The 18,838-nt window shown below is 38.1% G+C and overlaps 1 protein-coding gene across 7 annotated transcripts in view; it reads right to left on the reverse strand.

Annotated features, from left to right (window-relative positions):
- FRY (FRY microtubule binding protein) overlaps positions 1–18,838 on the reverse strand; it is a 275,761-nt gene that overhangs the window by 191,710 nt on the left and 65,213 nt on the right. For all 7 annotated transcript variants that reach the window (XR_001884138.1, XR_001884139.1, XR_001884140.1 and 4 more), the window contains exon 3: positions 14,504–14,557. Coding sequence is in view for 4 of the 7 variants with exons in the window: in XM_017865930.1 (XP_017721419.1) it covers positions 14,504–14,557 (54 nt within the window). In the remaining 3 variants the exon portion in view is untranslated. The remainder of the gene's footprint in view (positions 1–14,503; positions 14,558–18,838) is intronic.

An 18,838-nucleotide genomic window follows, 5' to 3' on the forward strand; every position in this document is an offset into this window, starting at 1 on the left:
CAACATGGTGAAACCCTGTCTTTACTATTAAAAAAAAAAAAAAAACAAAACACACTTCAATCCATATCTCATTATCCTATGCAAAAGTTTCCACAAAATGCCTCATAAATTTAAGTATAAAACCCAAAAATACAAAACTCCAAGAAAACATAGGATAAAACTTTTGTGACTTTGGATTAGGCAAGGATTTCTTAGGTACGGCCCCATAAGCAAAGTCCACAATAAAATTTGATATAATGAAACTCGTCAAAATCAAAAGCTTCTGCTTTTAGAAGAATACAGTTAAGAACGTGGTAAGGGACAAGCCACAGAGTGGGAGAAAATATTTGCGAAACACATATCTGACTAAGGTCTTGTCTCCAGAATATGTAAAACTACAATGAAACAGGTTTTAACTCCCTAATTAACAAACTGTATAAGCAAATTATAACACCCAGAGTTGATAAGCAGTGATAAAGTAGACGTGTTCATATACTGCTGATAGAAAAAAAAAAAAACAGGCATAACATCTCTGGAAGGTACTTTGGAAATATATATCAAGAACCTAATAAAAATCATTCTCAAGGCCACTCTTAGAATTTATCTCAAGTCCATAATTAGAGATAAGCAAGAAGGTGCAGGACAGCATTACTTATTATAGCAAAAGGAGGGAAACCACATAAATGCCCAGCTACATGTAAATGCTTAGTAAGATGTGGAATTTGGTGCAGACCATTTACGAAACCATTAAAATCATATTTTTGATATAAATATAAAAATATGACATGAAAATGTTGATGATATGGTATGTGAAAAAAATGAAGAATCATTTAATGGGTATGATTCCAATTTGGTAGAGACACTATGTAAGTACACATATGCAGAAAACAGGACCAGGAGGAAACATACTAACATGTAGAGTACATGTGAAAACCAGGGGTTCCTAGGCCAGATCCACAGAGGGAGAGGGAGGCTGGGAATTTAAGAGAAATGAAGATGAGTTTACCTGGGCCTATTTTAGAAAGGGTAGAAATTTGAGATGAGACTCAAGAAAAAAAATAAGCAAAGACTCAAGGTAGAAAAAGCCTTTAGTAATGAAGGTACAAAGTAACTGTTGATGATTGTCATAATCGACGTGACGAAGGTTTTGAGTGAAATGAAAGAAGAAATATCTGACTGGTGTGAAGACTTTATTTTGCCAGAGTGAAGGAACATAATGCTGAAAATTTTTCTTCTCTAGAAAATGGGAAGATTCTAAAGATTTTTGAATAGGGACATAAGCCCATACAAATTGTGTATGGGGAGGTTAAATCCCCCAAATGGTGGGGTGAGGTAGAGGCGAATTCACACACATGCTTGAATTGCATGAGGTGACAGCAGTCATTCCAGGCATTTGGTGATCTCGGCCTGAGAGGTAGAGATGGTAGAAGAAATGGAAATCCTTAGTTAACTCACAGTATTTCTGCAGTTAAGCAGGCCAGGCTTCACTTCCTTTTATAAAGCAGGAAATGAGAGCAAAGGGAGCTAAAGTGCTTTGTGTCAATAGGATTTTCCACTGTCACCTTTAAAAGAAACCTTAAGATTGAACAAAATATTTATTGCTTTCTTCCTCACATTCTACCTCTTCATAGCCTGCTTCATGCTGTCTCTCCTATAATGATGGTTATATGTACACATACAAAATTGTACATTATCTTTAGTTATGAGTTAATATAAGGTAAAAATAAATAGGCTACTGCGTTCAGCCTGCCCTGTAAACCTAGTCAGCATGAACTTTTTAAAACTGAAGAGCTATCTAATTATTTAAAGAGTCACTCTTCCCCGACTCTACACAGCCAAGACATATTTTCCTGCTGCGGTCATGAATGCAACAGCAGTCACTTTTCAGAAGAAAGCTAATTATGATGTGGCAAGGTAGTAATTCACTAATTCTCTCTAAAGTCACCCCAACACGAGAAAGGATATTTACTTTCCTAAGTCACCATTATTTAAAATGTTTTAAATTGAGAAATGAAGGACTTTCCTCCCATAGAAGAAAAAGGGATCAGAATTCAGTTTCTGATTATAGGATGACTATCTTAATTATTACATAGGTAATGAAATTTCAAAGCATTACAATTATATTTCAATAATTAAAAAATACTTGTGTAAGTCTGGCGAATCTAAGGAGACACGATGACTAAGCATTCATGTGGTATGCTAAATGGCATCTTGGAACAGAAAAAAGATATCAGAAAAAGAAAGGAAATACAAATAAAGCACGGCACAGAGTTTAGTTAACAATAATGTGCACAGAAGCTCTGCATCCCTTCCCCAGTAGCTTGCCCTACACGCCTCTTCATCTGTATCCTTTGCAATGTCCTTTATAGTAAACCACTAAAAAAGCCCAACACATAAAACAATAATGTACCTATGCTGGTTTCTTAGTTGTGACAAAAGTATCATGGCTATGTAAGATGCTAGCAGTAGGGGAAACTGGCAACTGCCTGAATTATCTTTGCAACTTTTCTGCAAATCCAAAACTATTTCAAAATAAAAAAGTTTATTCAAAAAATACATGTGTGGGATATTTACAAGTTCCAGTATTCACTAGAGACCCATAAGAGAGACTGAAACTTACGTTTGACTCCTAAACATCTCTAGGCAATGCATGCAATGTTCCGCTACTTCACTTATGTGGAACCCCCATTCTCCATAGAGAACTTCCACAGTGTTCATCAGACCTCATCTATAACAATTTCTTAAAATATATTTTTTTCTCCCCATTAAAAAGTCACCCTGAATCCATTCTTGGGATTAGACCTACTGGGCATACTTTCCATGGCAAAACACTGAGACCATCTCAGAAGGGATGAAAGGTCAGCATGGGGTGGATGTGTGTGTTTTTCCATCTTTCTGTTACTGCCCTTCTGAGCCCAGGCTTTCAGGAAGGAAGGGTGGAATTTGAAAAGACCTGGCCCTCAAAGCTCAGGAAGGGAGGAAGGTCTAGCTGCCTTCTTGGTTACTCAACTCCTTCATTTACGGGAAGCAGAGCCAATGGTAAGATGAATTCTAGCTCTGTGCTGCTGCTGAAAGAGGGCAGGCCCATTTACAAAGATGTTCTTGTTGCATTTAAATGATCATATTCTTCCACCATAGATGAGCTAGTGAGCTAGGTACTGGGCAGCATGAAGAGATGAAGTGCACAGAATCACAGAACTATTTCGTACTGGTGTTTTCTTTTTTGGGGGGAAAGAGAAGAAAACTAAATGTACTTTGTAAATGTTTTAATGTTTACTTTGGCAGTTTATGTATAAATAGGCCAAAAGAGACTGTTATGCTGCAGCTAAGACACTGATTTTTCATAAGCATTTTATTATACTTCTTAAATGCAAAGAAGGAAACTTTACACATAAATATTTGAATAATTACTCAGTGGAGTCATTCCATATTTTATAGTAATAAGAGTGGCTTCTTGTAAATGGTACATTTAATGAATAATTTTAAAGTAACTGCACTGATGGTCTAATTCTCAAACAAATTCAAGTGGTCAAGCAACTTTGGGGGCCACGATACTCACTGTGTAATACCATAACATGCTGAGATCTTTATTTCAAATGCAATTTATTTATACTTGATCACATATCATACTAACGCTAGATTATAGTATTTGATGAGTAATGACAAAGATTTAAGAATAGTTTCATAGAAAACTTAATATCATAAAATCTATACAGTAAATGTATTTTTTTCATTCAAGTTAGGAAAAGATCATTATTTGATTTTCACATCTTGGTTCATTTCATAGAACGCAGTGTTCCACTAGAGAATAATTTAAGCAATGCTGACTAACACTAACACTAATGTAAAGACAATGCCAGTTAAATTGCTTCACTCTTAATTGCTTACATTCTTCATTTATACATTTTAAATAGATTTTCATTAAATTGTAGCATTAGAGTCAATGTTGAAACACTAGAATTGCATCTGCTTCCTTTTCTGGAAAATTACTACTACCCAAGATGGTAAAAAGTGATTTTAGCTCGTTTATAGAGGTGTGAGTATGTTTTACCATGTGTTTCCTGTTTACAGATAGTATTTAAACATAGTAAGAAATAAAGTAAACAGTACAAAAGTACACAAAAGTACATAAGACATAACATCTGGAAGAAAACTTTAACTGAAGTTACTTAGAATGTTTGGACAAATTATCTGCAATTCACAGAAACGACAGTAGTTAAGAATGTTAAGTCACACTCAATTGCAAATAGTTACAACTTAATGTTGTAACCAACATGTGATGGCTGACCCCTCATGTGCCATGTTTTCATAGTTTCTCTAGTGTATTGGAAGATCAAATTATCCTGGGTTCAAGCTAGTATGCTGCCTTTTATAGCTATATGAGCTTGACATGCCACCGTTTCTCCGACACTTCATGTTCTCAGCTGTAAAATGGGACTAAATACTTACCTCACTGGGATTTTATGAGGACAAATGAGATGCTATAAAATGTGGGGCACATAATAAACCTTCCAAAATGTGTTTCCTTATTTCATTTCCAAATATAGAAACAGGAGCATTAAAAAAAGAAGACAAAAAATGACTGAGATGAGATCACAGGCTAAGCTAATAACAGAGTAAGTAATAGAAGTTGTTGTCAGAATTTTATTCACCAGAGCTGAAGAAATGTCACTTTCTAGGTATATTGTGGGGACCTGAAAAGCCCCACCTATCCCGTGTCCAAGCACAAACTCCCAGGGTCTTCACTAGAACCCTTGCAACTTAATTTGTGTTCCCATTCTCTTCTGACTCCAGCAGATGTAAATACAATGCCTGTTGCCTGGCACCTTGCAAATGCTTACATTAGAGGTCACGGAGCAATGTTTGTTCTACATTAGACCCTTGAGAGAAAGGTAGTAAACATTTAGCTCCCTGAGTTTGCTGCAGGCAACAGCTCACTACAAAGCCAATGGGAAAGGACACCGAGGATAGTAACTCATGACTATTCTGGACACAGAATCAATCAACTGAATAAAACCAACTATTAACTCAGGATCCTCAACTGCTCTGAGAAAAGCGTTGAGTCCAAATATGAGTGGGTTGTGACAAATGGACACAACCCTCTGCAAGAAGGCACAGTGTGAAGCTCTTGTACCTCATTCAGTATAAGAGGGTTCTGTAAAACACATGTAGCCCTCATGTGTTCTCCCCTTTCTCATCTAATTCTCAATTATCTGTCTTTCTTCCTGACAGATTCTCAATCACCCATGCAATGCTGATGCTTCCTCTTCCTGCTTCGCTGCCAACTCTCTTCTTCTCCCTCTCCTCTCCCCCTCCCCTCACCCTCCCTCTCCCTCTCCCTCTCCCTCTCCCTCTCCTTCTCCTTCTTCTTCTTCTGAGATGGAGTCTCACTCTATTGCCCAGACTGGAGTGCAGTGGCACAATCTCGGCTCACTGCAACCTCTGCCTCCCAGGTTCAAGTGATTCTCCCGCCTCAGCCTCCTGAGTAGGTAGGACTTACAGGCATGCACCACCACACGCAGTTAATTTTTTTTTTTTTTGTATTTTTAGTAGAGATGGGGTTTCACCATGTTGGTCAGGCTGGTCTCGAGCTTCTGACCTCAATGAGCCACCTGCCTCAGCCTTCCAAAGTGCTGGGATTATAGGAGTGAGCCACTGCACCTGGCCCCAACTCTCTTCTTGATCCCTGAAATCTGATTTCTGTTCTTGCCACATTATTGGCACCTTTATTTGAAAAACCAGCAGGGACAATTCAAAGGCCAACCAATGGCCTTTTTTGCAATCATTTCCCTTGAAGTCTCCTGAGCAAATGACAGTATTTACCAGGTTCTCCTGGAAAGGATTTCCTCCCCAGAATCCTATGATGTTGCCCTGTCTTAATTAGCTTCCTGTACTTTCTCTTATCTTCTATGCTGTTCCTCATGAAATGCCAAGCATAGTAGGACAATTCATCTGTGACAATAAGGATCTGAATTCTGATTGCTCTGACACATGCTCCTTTGCAGAGTAACCAGACTTTATTATGCAAAGAGAAATTGACTTCCACTTACTGTATGAGACTGTTTTAAAAGCTGAAATAATACTTCAGACAGAAAAACATTGTACAGCATACAATTTTTGGTATTATTTAACACATTGTATGTTTATATCATCATTAAATACTATAAAAGCAAAGGTCTAAAAGCCAAGGGCAGAGCAAATCAACAAGCAAGCATTTGCATGTAGCTGGAAGGTATGTGAAAGAATATTCATTTATGACTTAATCAGTCAGAATTTTCATTTCTGAGAATAACTGTATCTAGTGGCTGTCATTCATCCAATCTCCAACAGGCAAGGGTCACAGACTCCCTCAGGTGAGAGTTCTTTTGGAGTGTTGTTTCTTTACTTCTAAAAATGAGCTCACACGATATTGGAGCTGTATTTGACCATCATCCACCCGGGTCCACGTTCATCACAGCTGGACAAGAAGTTCTTTGTTGTTGGCTATTGTTTCTTTGGAGAATCTGAAATAAAATGCTGTGGACTTTTATTTTAAAAAGATATCTGTACAAAGAAGAAAATCACTTGAAGGTAAAATGGTGAGCTCACCATGCCTTTCATTCACAGACGCTCTCCACAGATGCCAGCTAAGGAACTCATCCCTGGTACCATGATTATGTTCTAGCACACTGGTTTGTCATTTAGGTACTGCCAATCATAATCAGCCACTATAACTTAGCTTGTGAAAGCAAGCTTCCAAGTATTTAACATTAGTCCATCAACTATGAAAATGCACTCTACATGTCCATGAATAGCCACTGCAGCAAAAGCCTTCCTCAAAGCCACTTCCAGTGAGCTCCTAACTGCTAACCTCCAGTTCTTCCTGGTCTACATCTTCCGTGATGTCCCTGTATCAGCTGCTGTGACGGACCATCCCTGCCCTAGAGAGCCCCATCTCCTAGGCTTCTCCCACTTTTCAAACTACCCTTTTTCTAGCCATTCTTTTGTAGGTCCCACCTCCTGATACTAAAATTGTTATGATATTCTTCACTCATGTAATCTGTCTCTCTAACAGTGTTTGTTGAGTGACCACATAACAAATTGAACCCCAGTTATTTTTCTTGAGATATTCTACCTTCCCCGAAAACTCAGTATGCATACTGTTTTATAGCCTTCCCTTGTTTTCTGCCCCCAAGCATAGTTTCTTCTGCTTGAAGAGCTCATAGTCCATAGAAAATAATCTAGGCCCCTCAGCATGGCTTCTACCACCCCTGCAATGGGTTCAATCCACCTTTCCACCTTCATCCCCAGCACTCTGCTCTTTTCACCTTCAACTTCTCCTTTGTCTGTGAGATCCCTGCTGCCTAGCATACCCTGGCCCAACTTGTTCATCTGGATAAAAGGTTTATTCGAAATGTTACGGCTCCTTGGTTGCTTCTTGTAACACACACCTGTGTACCTTCCTAGCATCATTAACTGCTCCTTTATCTGAGTTCCTAGAGCACTTGATACAACCTCTATTATAGCCTTTACATTGCCACATTATTTGTGTAGATAACGGTCTTCCTTCTGGGATTGAGAATTCCTGGAGGACAGGGCTCTGTCTTATTCATCTTCGTAACTTCAGTACCTTGCACAGATCCTAGTATGTATTGGGCACTCATTGTTTGTTTAATTGAATGGAAATCGCTCCAAATCATGTTTAAAACTACAGTTATCCTTTGTTTCTCCTTCTCTCAACCAATATTGATTCTTCTTTTATCATTTTGCTTATAATTATCCTTTCTTATAAAAGTCTCACTGCCTCCATTTTAGTTTAGGCCCTTTTAGCTTCAAATCTTCCTCAATGCCATGCTCCCCAAATGCCTTAGGCCTCTCCATTACTGCCTTTACGACCACTGTCTCCTTAAGGCTAACATTAAGTTGCCACCTTGATACTGGTATGCATACAGCCGCATCTCACTGGCATTAAGATCTTCTGCAATCTGATCCTTTCCTACCTATGCTGCCTGATCTCTTTTTTAACTTCCCCTAAACTGTAGGAAATGTTTGTTTATATTGGAAAACTAGAGCATACCTCTCAAGGGGATATCTGATTCTGAGTGTATGGGGGCTTTACACCTGTCAATGCCTTTGAGCTATTTTAAAATTGTATAAGTGGTAGATACCTGATAGCAATGCAAAATAATTCTTGTCTATAGACACGAAAAACTGTCCAGTGAAGGTTCAATGGACTTCCCTCCCCCACATAAAGGAAGCCAGTTTTGCCTCTGATTGTATTCATTTCAATGCTGATTGATAAATGTGTCTGTTTTTTGGAATGTCTAAACTGGTTGTAACATCCTTCACTAATAGCAAGTTAAAAAATGTTTAACACAGGTTCATTTTAAATCTCTATGTGAGTCATATTTTGCCTGTTTTGAAGATTATCCTTTAACAATACATGCCTTCTGCATCGACTAAATTGATCCATTTCTAAGTTCCTCAAAGATAACTGACAGTATCATTTTTCTGTTCAGGACCTTTGCATAAAATATTCCTTTCTTCTGACATTTCCTATCTTCCTCACCATCAACACTCAGCAAATCCTACTGATTCTACTGTTTCAGGCACCTGATAAACCTTGTTCTCATCTGGAAGGCATTTTCTAGCTAGGCGCCTGGCCCCGAGGCATGTGTCTTCTGTCCCTGAAGTCTCACCATGTTTACTGTCCACGCCATTCATGCGGCACTTCTTATACATGCAGGCCTGTGTCAAAGCTGGTTGTGCACTGCTTGATCCTCTTCTGGATCTAGAGCTTCTGGAATGTGAAACACATTCCTGGGGACCACATTCTTACATCTCTGTGTCTCATATAAAACTTTCTGTGTATATATATACATATACACATGCACAGGGTTTGCTACATTACTTTATTACCAGAACGATTTTTAGTTCATTTTACTCGCTACGCTCTGACAGTTACTATAGCAATTTAAAATAAATAGTGGTAGTATATATATCTTCAAATGCTGTTGGAAATCTCTTCCGCCTTTATTGATTCTTGTTACTGGGTATGACTTTATCACTAGCATGGACCGGAAGCGATAGCCCATACTGCTCTGAACCTCTGCTGCCTGCTCCATGAAGGCCTCCCTGGCTCCTCAGGGTAGGGTGAAATTTGGTCTCCTGAGGCTCACACCAGCTTTAGCTTACTTGCTAGCCTGGGGTTATCATTTATTTGATTGTAGCTTTATTTTTCTTTCCCACAAGACTCCAGTGGTGGGGCCTCTAGGGCAGGTACTATGCTTCCTTCCTGTCTGTTTCCATGAGTTGGCGTAACGCTTGGCCCATGGTTGCCGGGAGGTAGGTGCTGTATAACAATGGAAAAAAACCTCACATTCCTGAAATTTGTGAAAAGTGAAATTCTGGAAATGAGGGCACAAATTCCTAGTTCTCCAATGTGTAAAGCATTCACTAGTATATTTCTCCTACTAACACTGAGCTTTAAAAATCCTATTTAGACATCTTGTCATTCATAAAATCTTTTTTCCAGGTTTCTTCTTTTTTTTTTTTTTTTTTTAGAAAAAGTCCCACTCTGTCACCCAGGCTGAAGTGCAGTGGTGTGATCTTGGCTTACTGCAACCTCCGCCTCCCAAGTTCAAGCGATTCTCCTGCCTCAGCCTCCCAAGTAGCTGGTATTACAGGCATGTGCCACCATACCTGGCTAATTTTTGTACTTTTAGTAGAGACGGGGTTTTGCCATGTTGGCCAGGCTGGTGGTCTCCAACTCTTGAGCTCCGGTGATCCACCCACCTTGGCCTCCCAAAGTGCTGGGATTACAAGCGTGAACCATTATGCCAGGACCTTCCAGGTTTATTCTCACAGAGTTGGAGTATAATTAGGTTAAATTTAGAAACACTAAGCCAATAAAATTATGAGTGTAAAAATATAAAATATACAAGAAAACATGAAGTTTTAGCTTCTAAATGTATACATATATTTAAGTTCAAACTGGAAAATTGGCAAATTTGAGGAGAAACCCACAGTGGGAAAGAAAGAGGTACAGAACTGTAAATAGTTCTACTTCGGGCATTTTGGCTAAATATCTAGTGGATAAATCTAGCTGTTACCCAATAACAGCTTTTCTTCTTTTTCTTTTCTTCTTCCTTAGATATAAAATACCCCATTTTTAGATGGACACAGTCGCCCAAAGTAAAATTTCTCCACCTTTCTTATAGCTAGATGTGGCCAAGTGATTGACATTTGGCTAATTGGATATAAGTAGATTTGGTATATGCTATATTGGAAAGTTTTGCTTTTTGTCCTTCTATAATTCTTGTTCCATTTCTCATTCTGGCTGCCTGGAATACAGATGCAATGGCCAAGCTCTAGCAGCCATACTGGACCTTGAGAATGTAAGCCATACATAAGAAAGAAAAATAATCTTGCTCAAGAAGATTTTACTTTATGTGCCATTTGTAGCCAAAGCTAATCACAACTGAAAAAGATTTTAGATCCTTTACCTGCTGAAAACTTCCCTCTCAACTCTCATCAACCTAGTTTTTAGAAACAGAGATTATGAAGTAAAAAGCACAGGCTGTACAGTAAGAAACAATAAATTACAGTTTTGGCTCCTTCAGGTTTGAGTCATATAATACTGGGAAACTTCTGAGACATCATTATTATTGTCTCTATATTAAATATAATATCATATTAAACATAATGTTATATATCCTATATACTTAATATTAACATAATATATTAATATTAATGCAATTGTATATTTAATGTTACTATAATTTAATATTATATTTAATATTAATGTGTTACATTTAATATAGAGATAATAATGTTACCTTCTTGGAGTTGCTGGAAGGACTGAGTGATGTCAGGTGAGATAATATGAGAAGGGGCTGGGTAAACTGTAAAGTATTACATGAATTTTTTTTGCTTCTATTTCTAGCAAGAAGAAAATGAATCATGGTCTGGTTAGGTAGAGGAGTAAAAAGGGCCATTCAGGATTAGGCAGTGAAACAGTAGATACCCAGCTCTATATATCCTGTTGTTCATGCCAGTGACATGTAGAAGAAAGAATTTGATACAAATATCTCTTAAACAGGAACCAACTGTATGTTGTTCAAAGGATGCACTTAGCATAGTACCTATCATATAAGTACTAAATAAATGCTATCTCTATTAGTACAACTACTCCTACAATTATAGCAATGGAGTCTGAACCACTCAAGGTGGCATCTCCAGCATGTTCTTTTCCCATAGACAGACCTCTGTGGGAACCCAGATTAAAATCTTACTGTTTGGAATAAAACTGTATAATTTGAATGTTTAATGCCAAAGGACTAAGAGACCTTGCTATATTCATGGCCTTACCAATAGAACTGAAGTTCTTAGAGTTTGTTGGCTGCAACAGCAGATGAGCACTGTTTAGTGCTGCTGAGATTAGTAATTGATAAAGAACAAAAATGTATTCATCATAGTTCTGAAGGCTGGGAAGTCCAAGATCAAGTCACCAGCAGGTTCACTGTCTGGTGAAGGTTCAGTCTCTACTTCCAAGACGGCTCCTTGAACACTGTGTCCTCACATGGAGAAAGGACCAAAAGAGAGGAGCTCCCTGTGTCAAGACCTTTCATAAGAGCACCTAATCCCATTCATAAGGGAGGAGCCCTCATGGGAAAATTACCACGTAAAGGCCCCACCTCTTGATACTATCACATTGACAGCAGCTGAATTTTGGAGGGTACACGTTTGAACCACAGTAAGCACTTTCAAAAGCTATTATACTTTGCCAACTTTTTCCCCATTGAATCTACAGGTGGACCAACTTTAGTCAAGCTTCTCTATGGCCTTATATTAGTCTGTTCCCATGCTGCTAATAAAGACATACCAGAGACTGGGTAATTTATAAAGAAAAGAACTTTTATTAGCTCACAGTTCTGCATGGCTGGGAGGCTGCACAATCACGGTGGAGGGTGAATGAGGAGCAAAGTCACGTCTGACAATGACAGCAGGCAAGAGAGAGCACATGCAGGGGAACTCTTCTTTATAAAACCATCAAATCTCATGAGATGTATTCACTGTCATGAGAACAGCATGGGGAAGACTGGCCCCCCATGATCTGATTACCTCTCACTGGGTCTCTCCCATGACATGTGGGAATTATGGGAGCTACACTTCGAGGAGAGATTTGGGTAGGGACACAGCCAAACCACATCAGGCCTGAAAGTCTTGCTATCACTTTAAAACAGGATTAGATTTATGTGGCTTGTCCTCTCTCACAGTTCATTTGTGAGTTTATGATGTAATGATCAGAGGACAATCCTATGTGTCCTATTTCAAAGTTCTTAGTGACCATCTTACTACTGGTTCACGCTTAAAGGGTCTTTAATACATAGAGATATGTTACAAGGCAGGGCTTCTCAAGCGTTAATGTGCATGTGAGTCACCTGGAAGTTTTGTTAGGTGGCGTATGCAGCCGTTCCGGGGCCAGGCTGACAGTCTGCATTTCTAACAAGCTCCCAGGTGATGCTGATGACACAGATGCATGGACAACACTTGGAGATGCAAAGTTAAAAGTTATATAGCTAATTAAGTGACAAAGGTGGGATTTAAACCCAGGTCTAATTCCAAAGGTCATGTCTTTTCCACAATACTGAGATTCAGAAATAGAAAGCTGAGTAATAAATGAGAAATTGTGTTTAAGCCCAGTTATTTCGGATTACTATTATCTGCAAAGTTAAAATTTAGGACCATTTTCTCAGAGAATAAAGAGAGGTACATTAAGCTGGAGAAAAATGTTTTTGAAGAAAGGACAGTGATAATTTAATAGGATAAAGAGACAAAGAATATAAAATAGAGTGGAAAGATAATAGAAGACAGGTGATAAGTATTTACATTTTTTTTTTTCGAGATGGGCTTTCACTGTTACCCAGGTTTGAGTGCAGTGGTGTGAACTTGGCTCAACTGCCACCTCCACCTCCTCAAGTGATCCTCTCACCTCAGCATCCTGAGTAGCTGGGACCACAGGCATGTATCACTATGCCTGGCTAATTTTTTTGTATTTTTGATAGTGGCAAGGTTCATCATGTTTCCCAGTCTGGTCTTGAACTCTTGGGCTCAGGAGATCCACCTGCCTCGGCCTCCCAAAGTGCTGGAATTACAGGTGTGAGCCACTGCGCCCAGCACTATTTACATTCTTAAAAAGCCACAACTTGCCACATTTCCAAAATGGTAACCCCAAACATCATATACCATATTCACCAAGGGTCTCTGACCACCTTGGCACCTGCCAGGTGATAACAACAATGGACAATGTGACTAGAAAAGATAGCGTTATGGCACAAAGAGATGAGGTCCATCTTCCATTTCACCAGCATTCTAGAAAATGGCCAGCTCGGCTAGCAACAGAGCAAGCCCAGAGCCACGCCACTCAGCTGGCTGTGAGCATAAACCTGTGAGGTCTCCTTCAGAGAACAGCTCATAAAATAGAAAATGAAGGATTTTGTCTGTACAATCATGATGTTTCTGGATCATACAAGTCTAAATTTGTACAGCCAGGGAGACTTCCTCTGGATTTCATATTAAAGGCAATTTCAAAGCCCTACAGAAAGTGTACACCCTGTGTGTTTTTCATTAGACCATAAAAACACCATACTAGCTCAAGCCAGGGAATATCCAGCAGTATTTTGTATCTGACGCTGGCACCAACTAACATTTCTGAAGAACATAGTGCCTTTTTTGTCATTAACTGCAAAAGTTTAGGAAACTTCACAAACATACCTCCGGCCTCTGTGGATGTCCTGTTATCCATCATTTTTAAACGTGCCAAGGACCTTCCTGAAATTACTGAACCAGAATCTATCAGATCCTGATATTGTACGTTTATTACCAACTGTTTAGAGTTGAATGTTCTTTTACTAGTCCTAATCTATTTTCAAAGGACTTACTTTGTATTTATTCTGTCTTAAATCATTTTGTTCATGTATTATTTTAACTGTTAGAATCTTAAGATCCTATACTGTGTTATACTCATCTTTTAGGTAGTACCTTTCTCACAAGACAGTGAATTCTTGAAGGCCTAAAACTTATCTTAGATTTTGTATCACCGGTACCTAGCACAGCGTCAAGCAAATAGTAGGCCTCCAAAAAAGTGTTGGATGAAAACAAGAACAAGCTCTAGTGCAGAGATCTGATCATCACATAGTATCATTTACTTAGAAGAATCTCAAGTTTTTAAAGGAATGGAATTTCCTTTAAACTCTTTTCTTGGTTTCTTTAATTCCAATATGTAAAGATATAGGAAATAATCAATTGAAGACCTACTCATATTATCCCAATACTTTCCAGTTCTTTTTGATTCTAACCGATAGACATTTACTGAACAGCTATAAACCACAACCATGAAAACTGCAGGGTACAGTTCTTAAGATCACATACCCATATTCTCTTTGAGGACGTTCATCCATACAACAATAGTGAGCATGCAGGCCCTGCCTTGCGTGAATGCTGAACTAAAGGAAAACTAGCATGTAACATATACATCACATACCTGATCAAACTGGGGGTCTTCTCCACGTTGCAGGGATTTTGTCAATGGCTTTTCCTAGAAAGAAAAAGAATACATGCAAGGATAATTATTAGAGTCTCTTAAATAGTATAAAAGAAATGCCATTATTGTTCCATTTTTCCTCACTCATTTCTCTCCTTATAGAATGAGGAGGTGCCAATTTTTAAATGAGTGAGGAATTCTCCCTTAGGTATTGTAACCATAGTAGTTATGTTTGATCATTACTGCCACGGCTCTTGCTATTTATCTTAATATACATCTCTTAGACCAAAACATTAAGAATCTGATACTCAGGGAAACTCATATTAAAACTACAATGAGATATCACCTCTTACCTGTCATAAGGACTTTTATCAAAAAGAAAAAAGATAATAAATGTTGGCAAACATGTAGAGAAAAGAGAACTCTTGTATATTGTTAGTGGGAATGTAAATTAGTAGAGCCACTGTGGAAAAAAGTATGGAAGTTTTTTAAAAAATCAAAAATAGAACTACCATATGATCCCTCAATTCACCTTCTGGGTATGTATCCAAAGAAAATGAAATCAGTATCTTGAAAGATATCTGCATGCTCATGTTAACTGCAGCATTATTCACAATAGCCAAAATATAGAGTCAGTCTAAGTATCCATCAGTGGATGAATGGATAAAGAAAATGTGCTATATATATATACAATGGAAGACGATTTAGTCTTAAAAAAGAAGGAAATCCTGTTATTTCTGACAACATGGATGAACCTGGAGGATTATTATGCTGAGTATATAAGCCAGGCACAGAAAGACAAATACTGTACAATCTCACATAAACCTGAAATTTAAAAAAAAGTCAAATTCACAGAAGCAGAGACTACAATGGTAGTTACCAGGGGCTGGTGGATGAGAGGAAATGGAAGATGTTGATCAAAGAGTACAGAGTTTCATTTAGATAGGAAGATTAAGTTCTGGAGAGCTACTGTATAGCATGGTGACTGGTGACTGCAGTTAATAATGTATTGTGCTATGGCCTCAATGTATCCCCCCAAAATTCAGATGCTGATACCTTCAAAGTGATGGCGTTAAGAGGTGGGGCCTTCGGGAGGAGATTAAATCGTGAGGGCAGAACCCTCCTGAGTGGGATCAGTAAGAGGCCCTAGGGAGCTTGTTCGCGCCTTCTGTCATGTGAAGATGCAGCGGGAAGGCACCATCTATAAAGGAAGGGGGCCCTCACCAGACACTAAATATCCCGTGCTTTGATCTTGGACTTCTGGGTATCCAGAACTCTGAGCAATAAATGTCTATTGTTGATAAGCCACCTACTTTATGGTAATTTTTTATAGCATCCTGAATGGACTAAGACACATTGTATACTTGAAAACCACTAAGAAAGTAGATTTTTAAATGATCTCACCACAAAAAAATAATTTATGTAACGTAATAGAAATCTTAATTAGCTTGATTTACTCATTATACATATATCAAAACATCATGTTGTAACACCATACATAAACTTTTTATTTGTCAATTAAAAAAAAGAATCTGATGTTATAAGTGGTCCTATGTCTTCAATAGCAACAATATAATAAAACCAAAACTTTATTTGAAAATTTAATATTTATCTTGGGACTTGACAGATAATAAAAACTTGAGGCCAGGCGCATTGACTCACGTCTGTAATACCAGCACTTTGGGAGGCTGAGGAGGGTGGATCATGAGGTCAAGAGATGGAGAACATTCTGGCCAACACGGTGAAATCTTGTTTCTATTAAAAATACAGAAATTAGCTGGGTGTGGTGGCACGTGCCTGTAATCCCAGCTACTCAGGAGGCTGAGGCAGGAGAATCACTTGAACCCAAGACTGCACCACTGCACTCCAGCCTGGTGACAGAGCAAGACTCCATCTCAAAAAATAAAAATAAATAAAATAAAAATAAAAGTTGAAAGCAATTCACTATTTCAAGTCCCTAGATTTAGAAGCAAAGTAAGATTTATTTATTAGACTGGTACTGAGGGAGAACCTACCAATCATACATTTACCAGGTGTAACTGGTGAATTTGGGGCATGTGATTTGTCTTGCACCACATCTAGTTCTCTGCAAAAATAGTATCAGTAGTAACAAAAGTCTACTACAGAAACAATTCTCCCTAATTATTACATCTTTGTTTACATTAGGAAGCCTTAACTGATCTTCCAGCAGAGCATTTTTTTTTCAATTCAAAGAGTTTAATTCAGACATTATTGACATTTTGAGAACTCCAGAAAATGTAACTCAAAGCAAGGCCTCAGTTTTCCAGACCAAAACTTCTGAGGAAAATATTCATCATGAACAGTCTTCTGTTTTCAATCCATTTCAGAAAGAAATTTTTACATATCTGGTAGAAGAATTCAAAGTATCTATTGTAAATAAATTAATTACATGGGGAATGTTCATTGACACAAGGAAATAGAGGTTTTATGTTGACTGTATTACATGTTTTCAAAATCACATTTCTTTGTACTCTTTCAGAGAGCTTTTTAAAACTTGGACAACTTGAATTTTTAATTATAGAATAATATATATTGCTAATTCACCCTTTCCAAAATGACTCAACTCACGCAGCATTGCTTTTTAAGCCTCCAGTGGAGCATTTTATATTACTTATCCTTATGTGTGTGTGTGTGTTAGCGTGTGTGTGTGTGTATGTATGTGTGTGTACATATATATACACATACACACACATATATACACATATATACACACACATATATATACATATATATATATATATGTCTTTTCTATGGAAGTTCATTCTGATCCCAAATTTGATTTAGGATTAGAAACAATGCAAAAGCTATATATCAAAAAATATTAAGTTTTACTTTGGCCAGTGCAGGTTCCCTAGCAAGACTCCATGTATATTTACCTGCTCACATAGACCCTCTCACTGTGGGTCTAATCATTTCTCCTCCACTCACAAAGACGATGTATACCTAAGGCATATACAAGCCCCACCCCCGCCCCATACTGTCCTTGTTCTTGAAGAAATGCACATGGTAGTCTTATCCTGCAAGTCTGAGGTTTCACCAAGAGCCTTACAAATCAACTACTTTGTCGCCATCATAAAATATACAGGTTCAAAATGTGTATTCATGAAAAACACAGAGAATACTGTGTTCTTATGGGTAACATTTTCTGTTCAAAGTATACTATCTAGATATAATGAATAGATGCTATATCTTTATTTATCACTCAACAGTGACTGAGGGTTCACATGCGTCAAATGCTACATGCCAGGGTGGAATACTGAAGAACACATGATATCCGCTACTGGGGCGAAGAGTCGAGTCTGAGAGGGGAAATGTGGTTAATTTCCTCTTCTGAGTGTTGTCGCTATTTGTTCATTATTCAAACCTCAGCTGAACTATCACTTCCTCAGGGAAGCCCTTCTCTGAGCCATCCTCCAACACCTGGTGCCTCTCCCTGGCACATGCCTGCAAAGCCTCATGTATCTGTCCTTTCACTGACTTTACCATAGAGTAAAATCACATCACAGTCATCATCTTGTGCAATTACACACTCATGAGTGAGGCACCGAGCACCATCCCTGCTAGGTGGCAAGCCCCAGAAATGCAGAGACCTCTGTTTCTCTCAGCACTTAGTCACAGGACAGAGCATGGCTTGCCTGGCGTGCAGCAGTCCACCCGACATGGAGCGTGTGACATGCTGTGAGCCTTCAGACACTGATGAGTGATGAATACGTATAGTATTTATTCATTATATCTAAATAGTATACTTTGAACAGAAAATGTTTGTTTACTCATAAGAACACAGTATTCTCTGTATGCTAGATGAATACACATTTTGAACCTGTATATTTTGCCATGGAGACAGAGTAGTTGATGTGTAAGGCTCTTGATGAAACCTCAGACTGGTAGGGTGAGACCACCATGTGCATTTTTTGCTTGGTGCTGGCTACGCATTTGCCAAATTAATAAAAGTTCTAGGACAGTGGTATCCAGTTTCTTCAAATACGAAAATCCCTTTATTTTCTGTGTATATGTCTTGTTTTAAGTTTTAAATTTTTTAAAATACTTTTTATTGTGGTAAAATATACATAGTAGAAGATTTAACACTTTAAATTGTACAAATCAGTGGCATTAAGTACATTCAAATGTTGTTGACATCATCATCTATTTTATGAAGACCCCTTTTAGTTCCAGAAATGTTCAAAAAGTTCTCAACCAGAAAACACATACTCACACTCCAAACATACAAGATAGTAATTTTATTTAAGTATCTATTGTTTAAAACTATACAGAATGACAAACAGCTAATACGACAGCTCCAATGATACCTTTAAA

This window comes from Rhinopithecus bieti, unplaced genomic scaffold (assembly GCF_001698545.2).
Source record: "Rhinopithecus bieti isolate Rb0 unplaced genomic scaffold, ASM169854v2 scaffold_81659, whole genome shotgun sequence".
Taxonomy (NCBI): domain Eukaryota; kingdom Metazoa; phylum Chordata; class Mammalia; order Primates; family Cercopithecidae; genus Rhinopithecus; species Rhinopithecus bieti.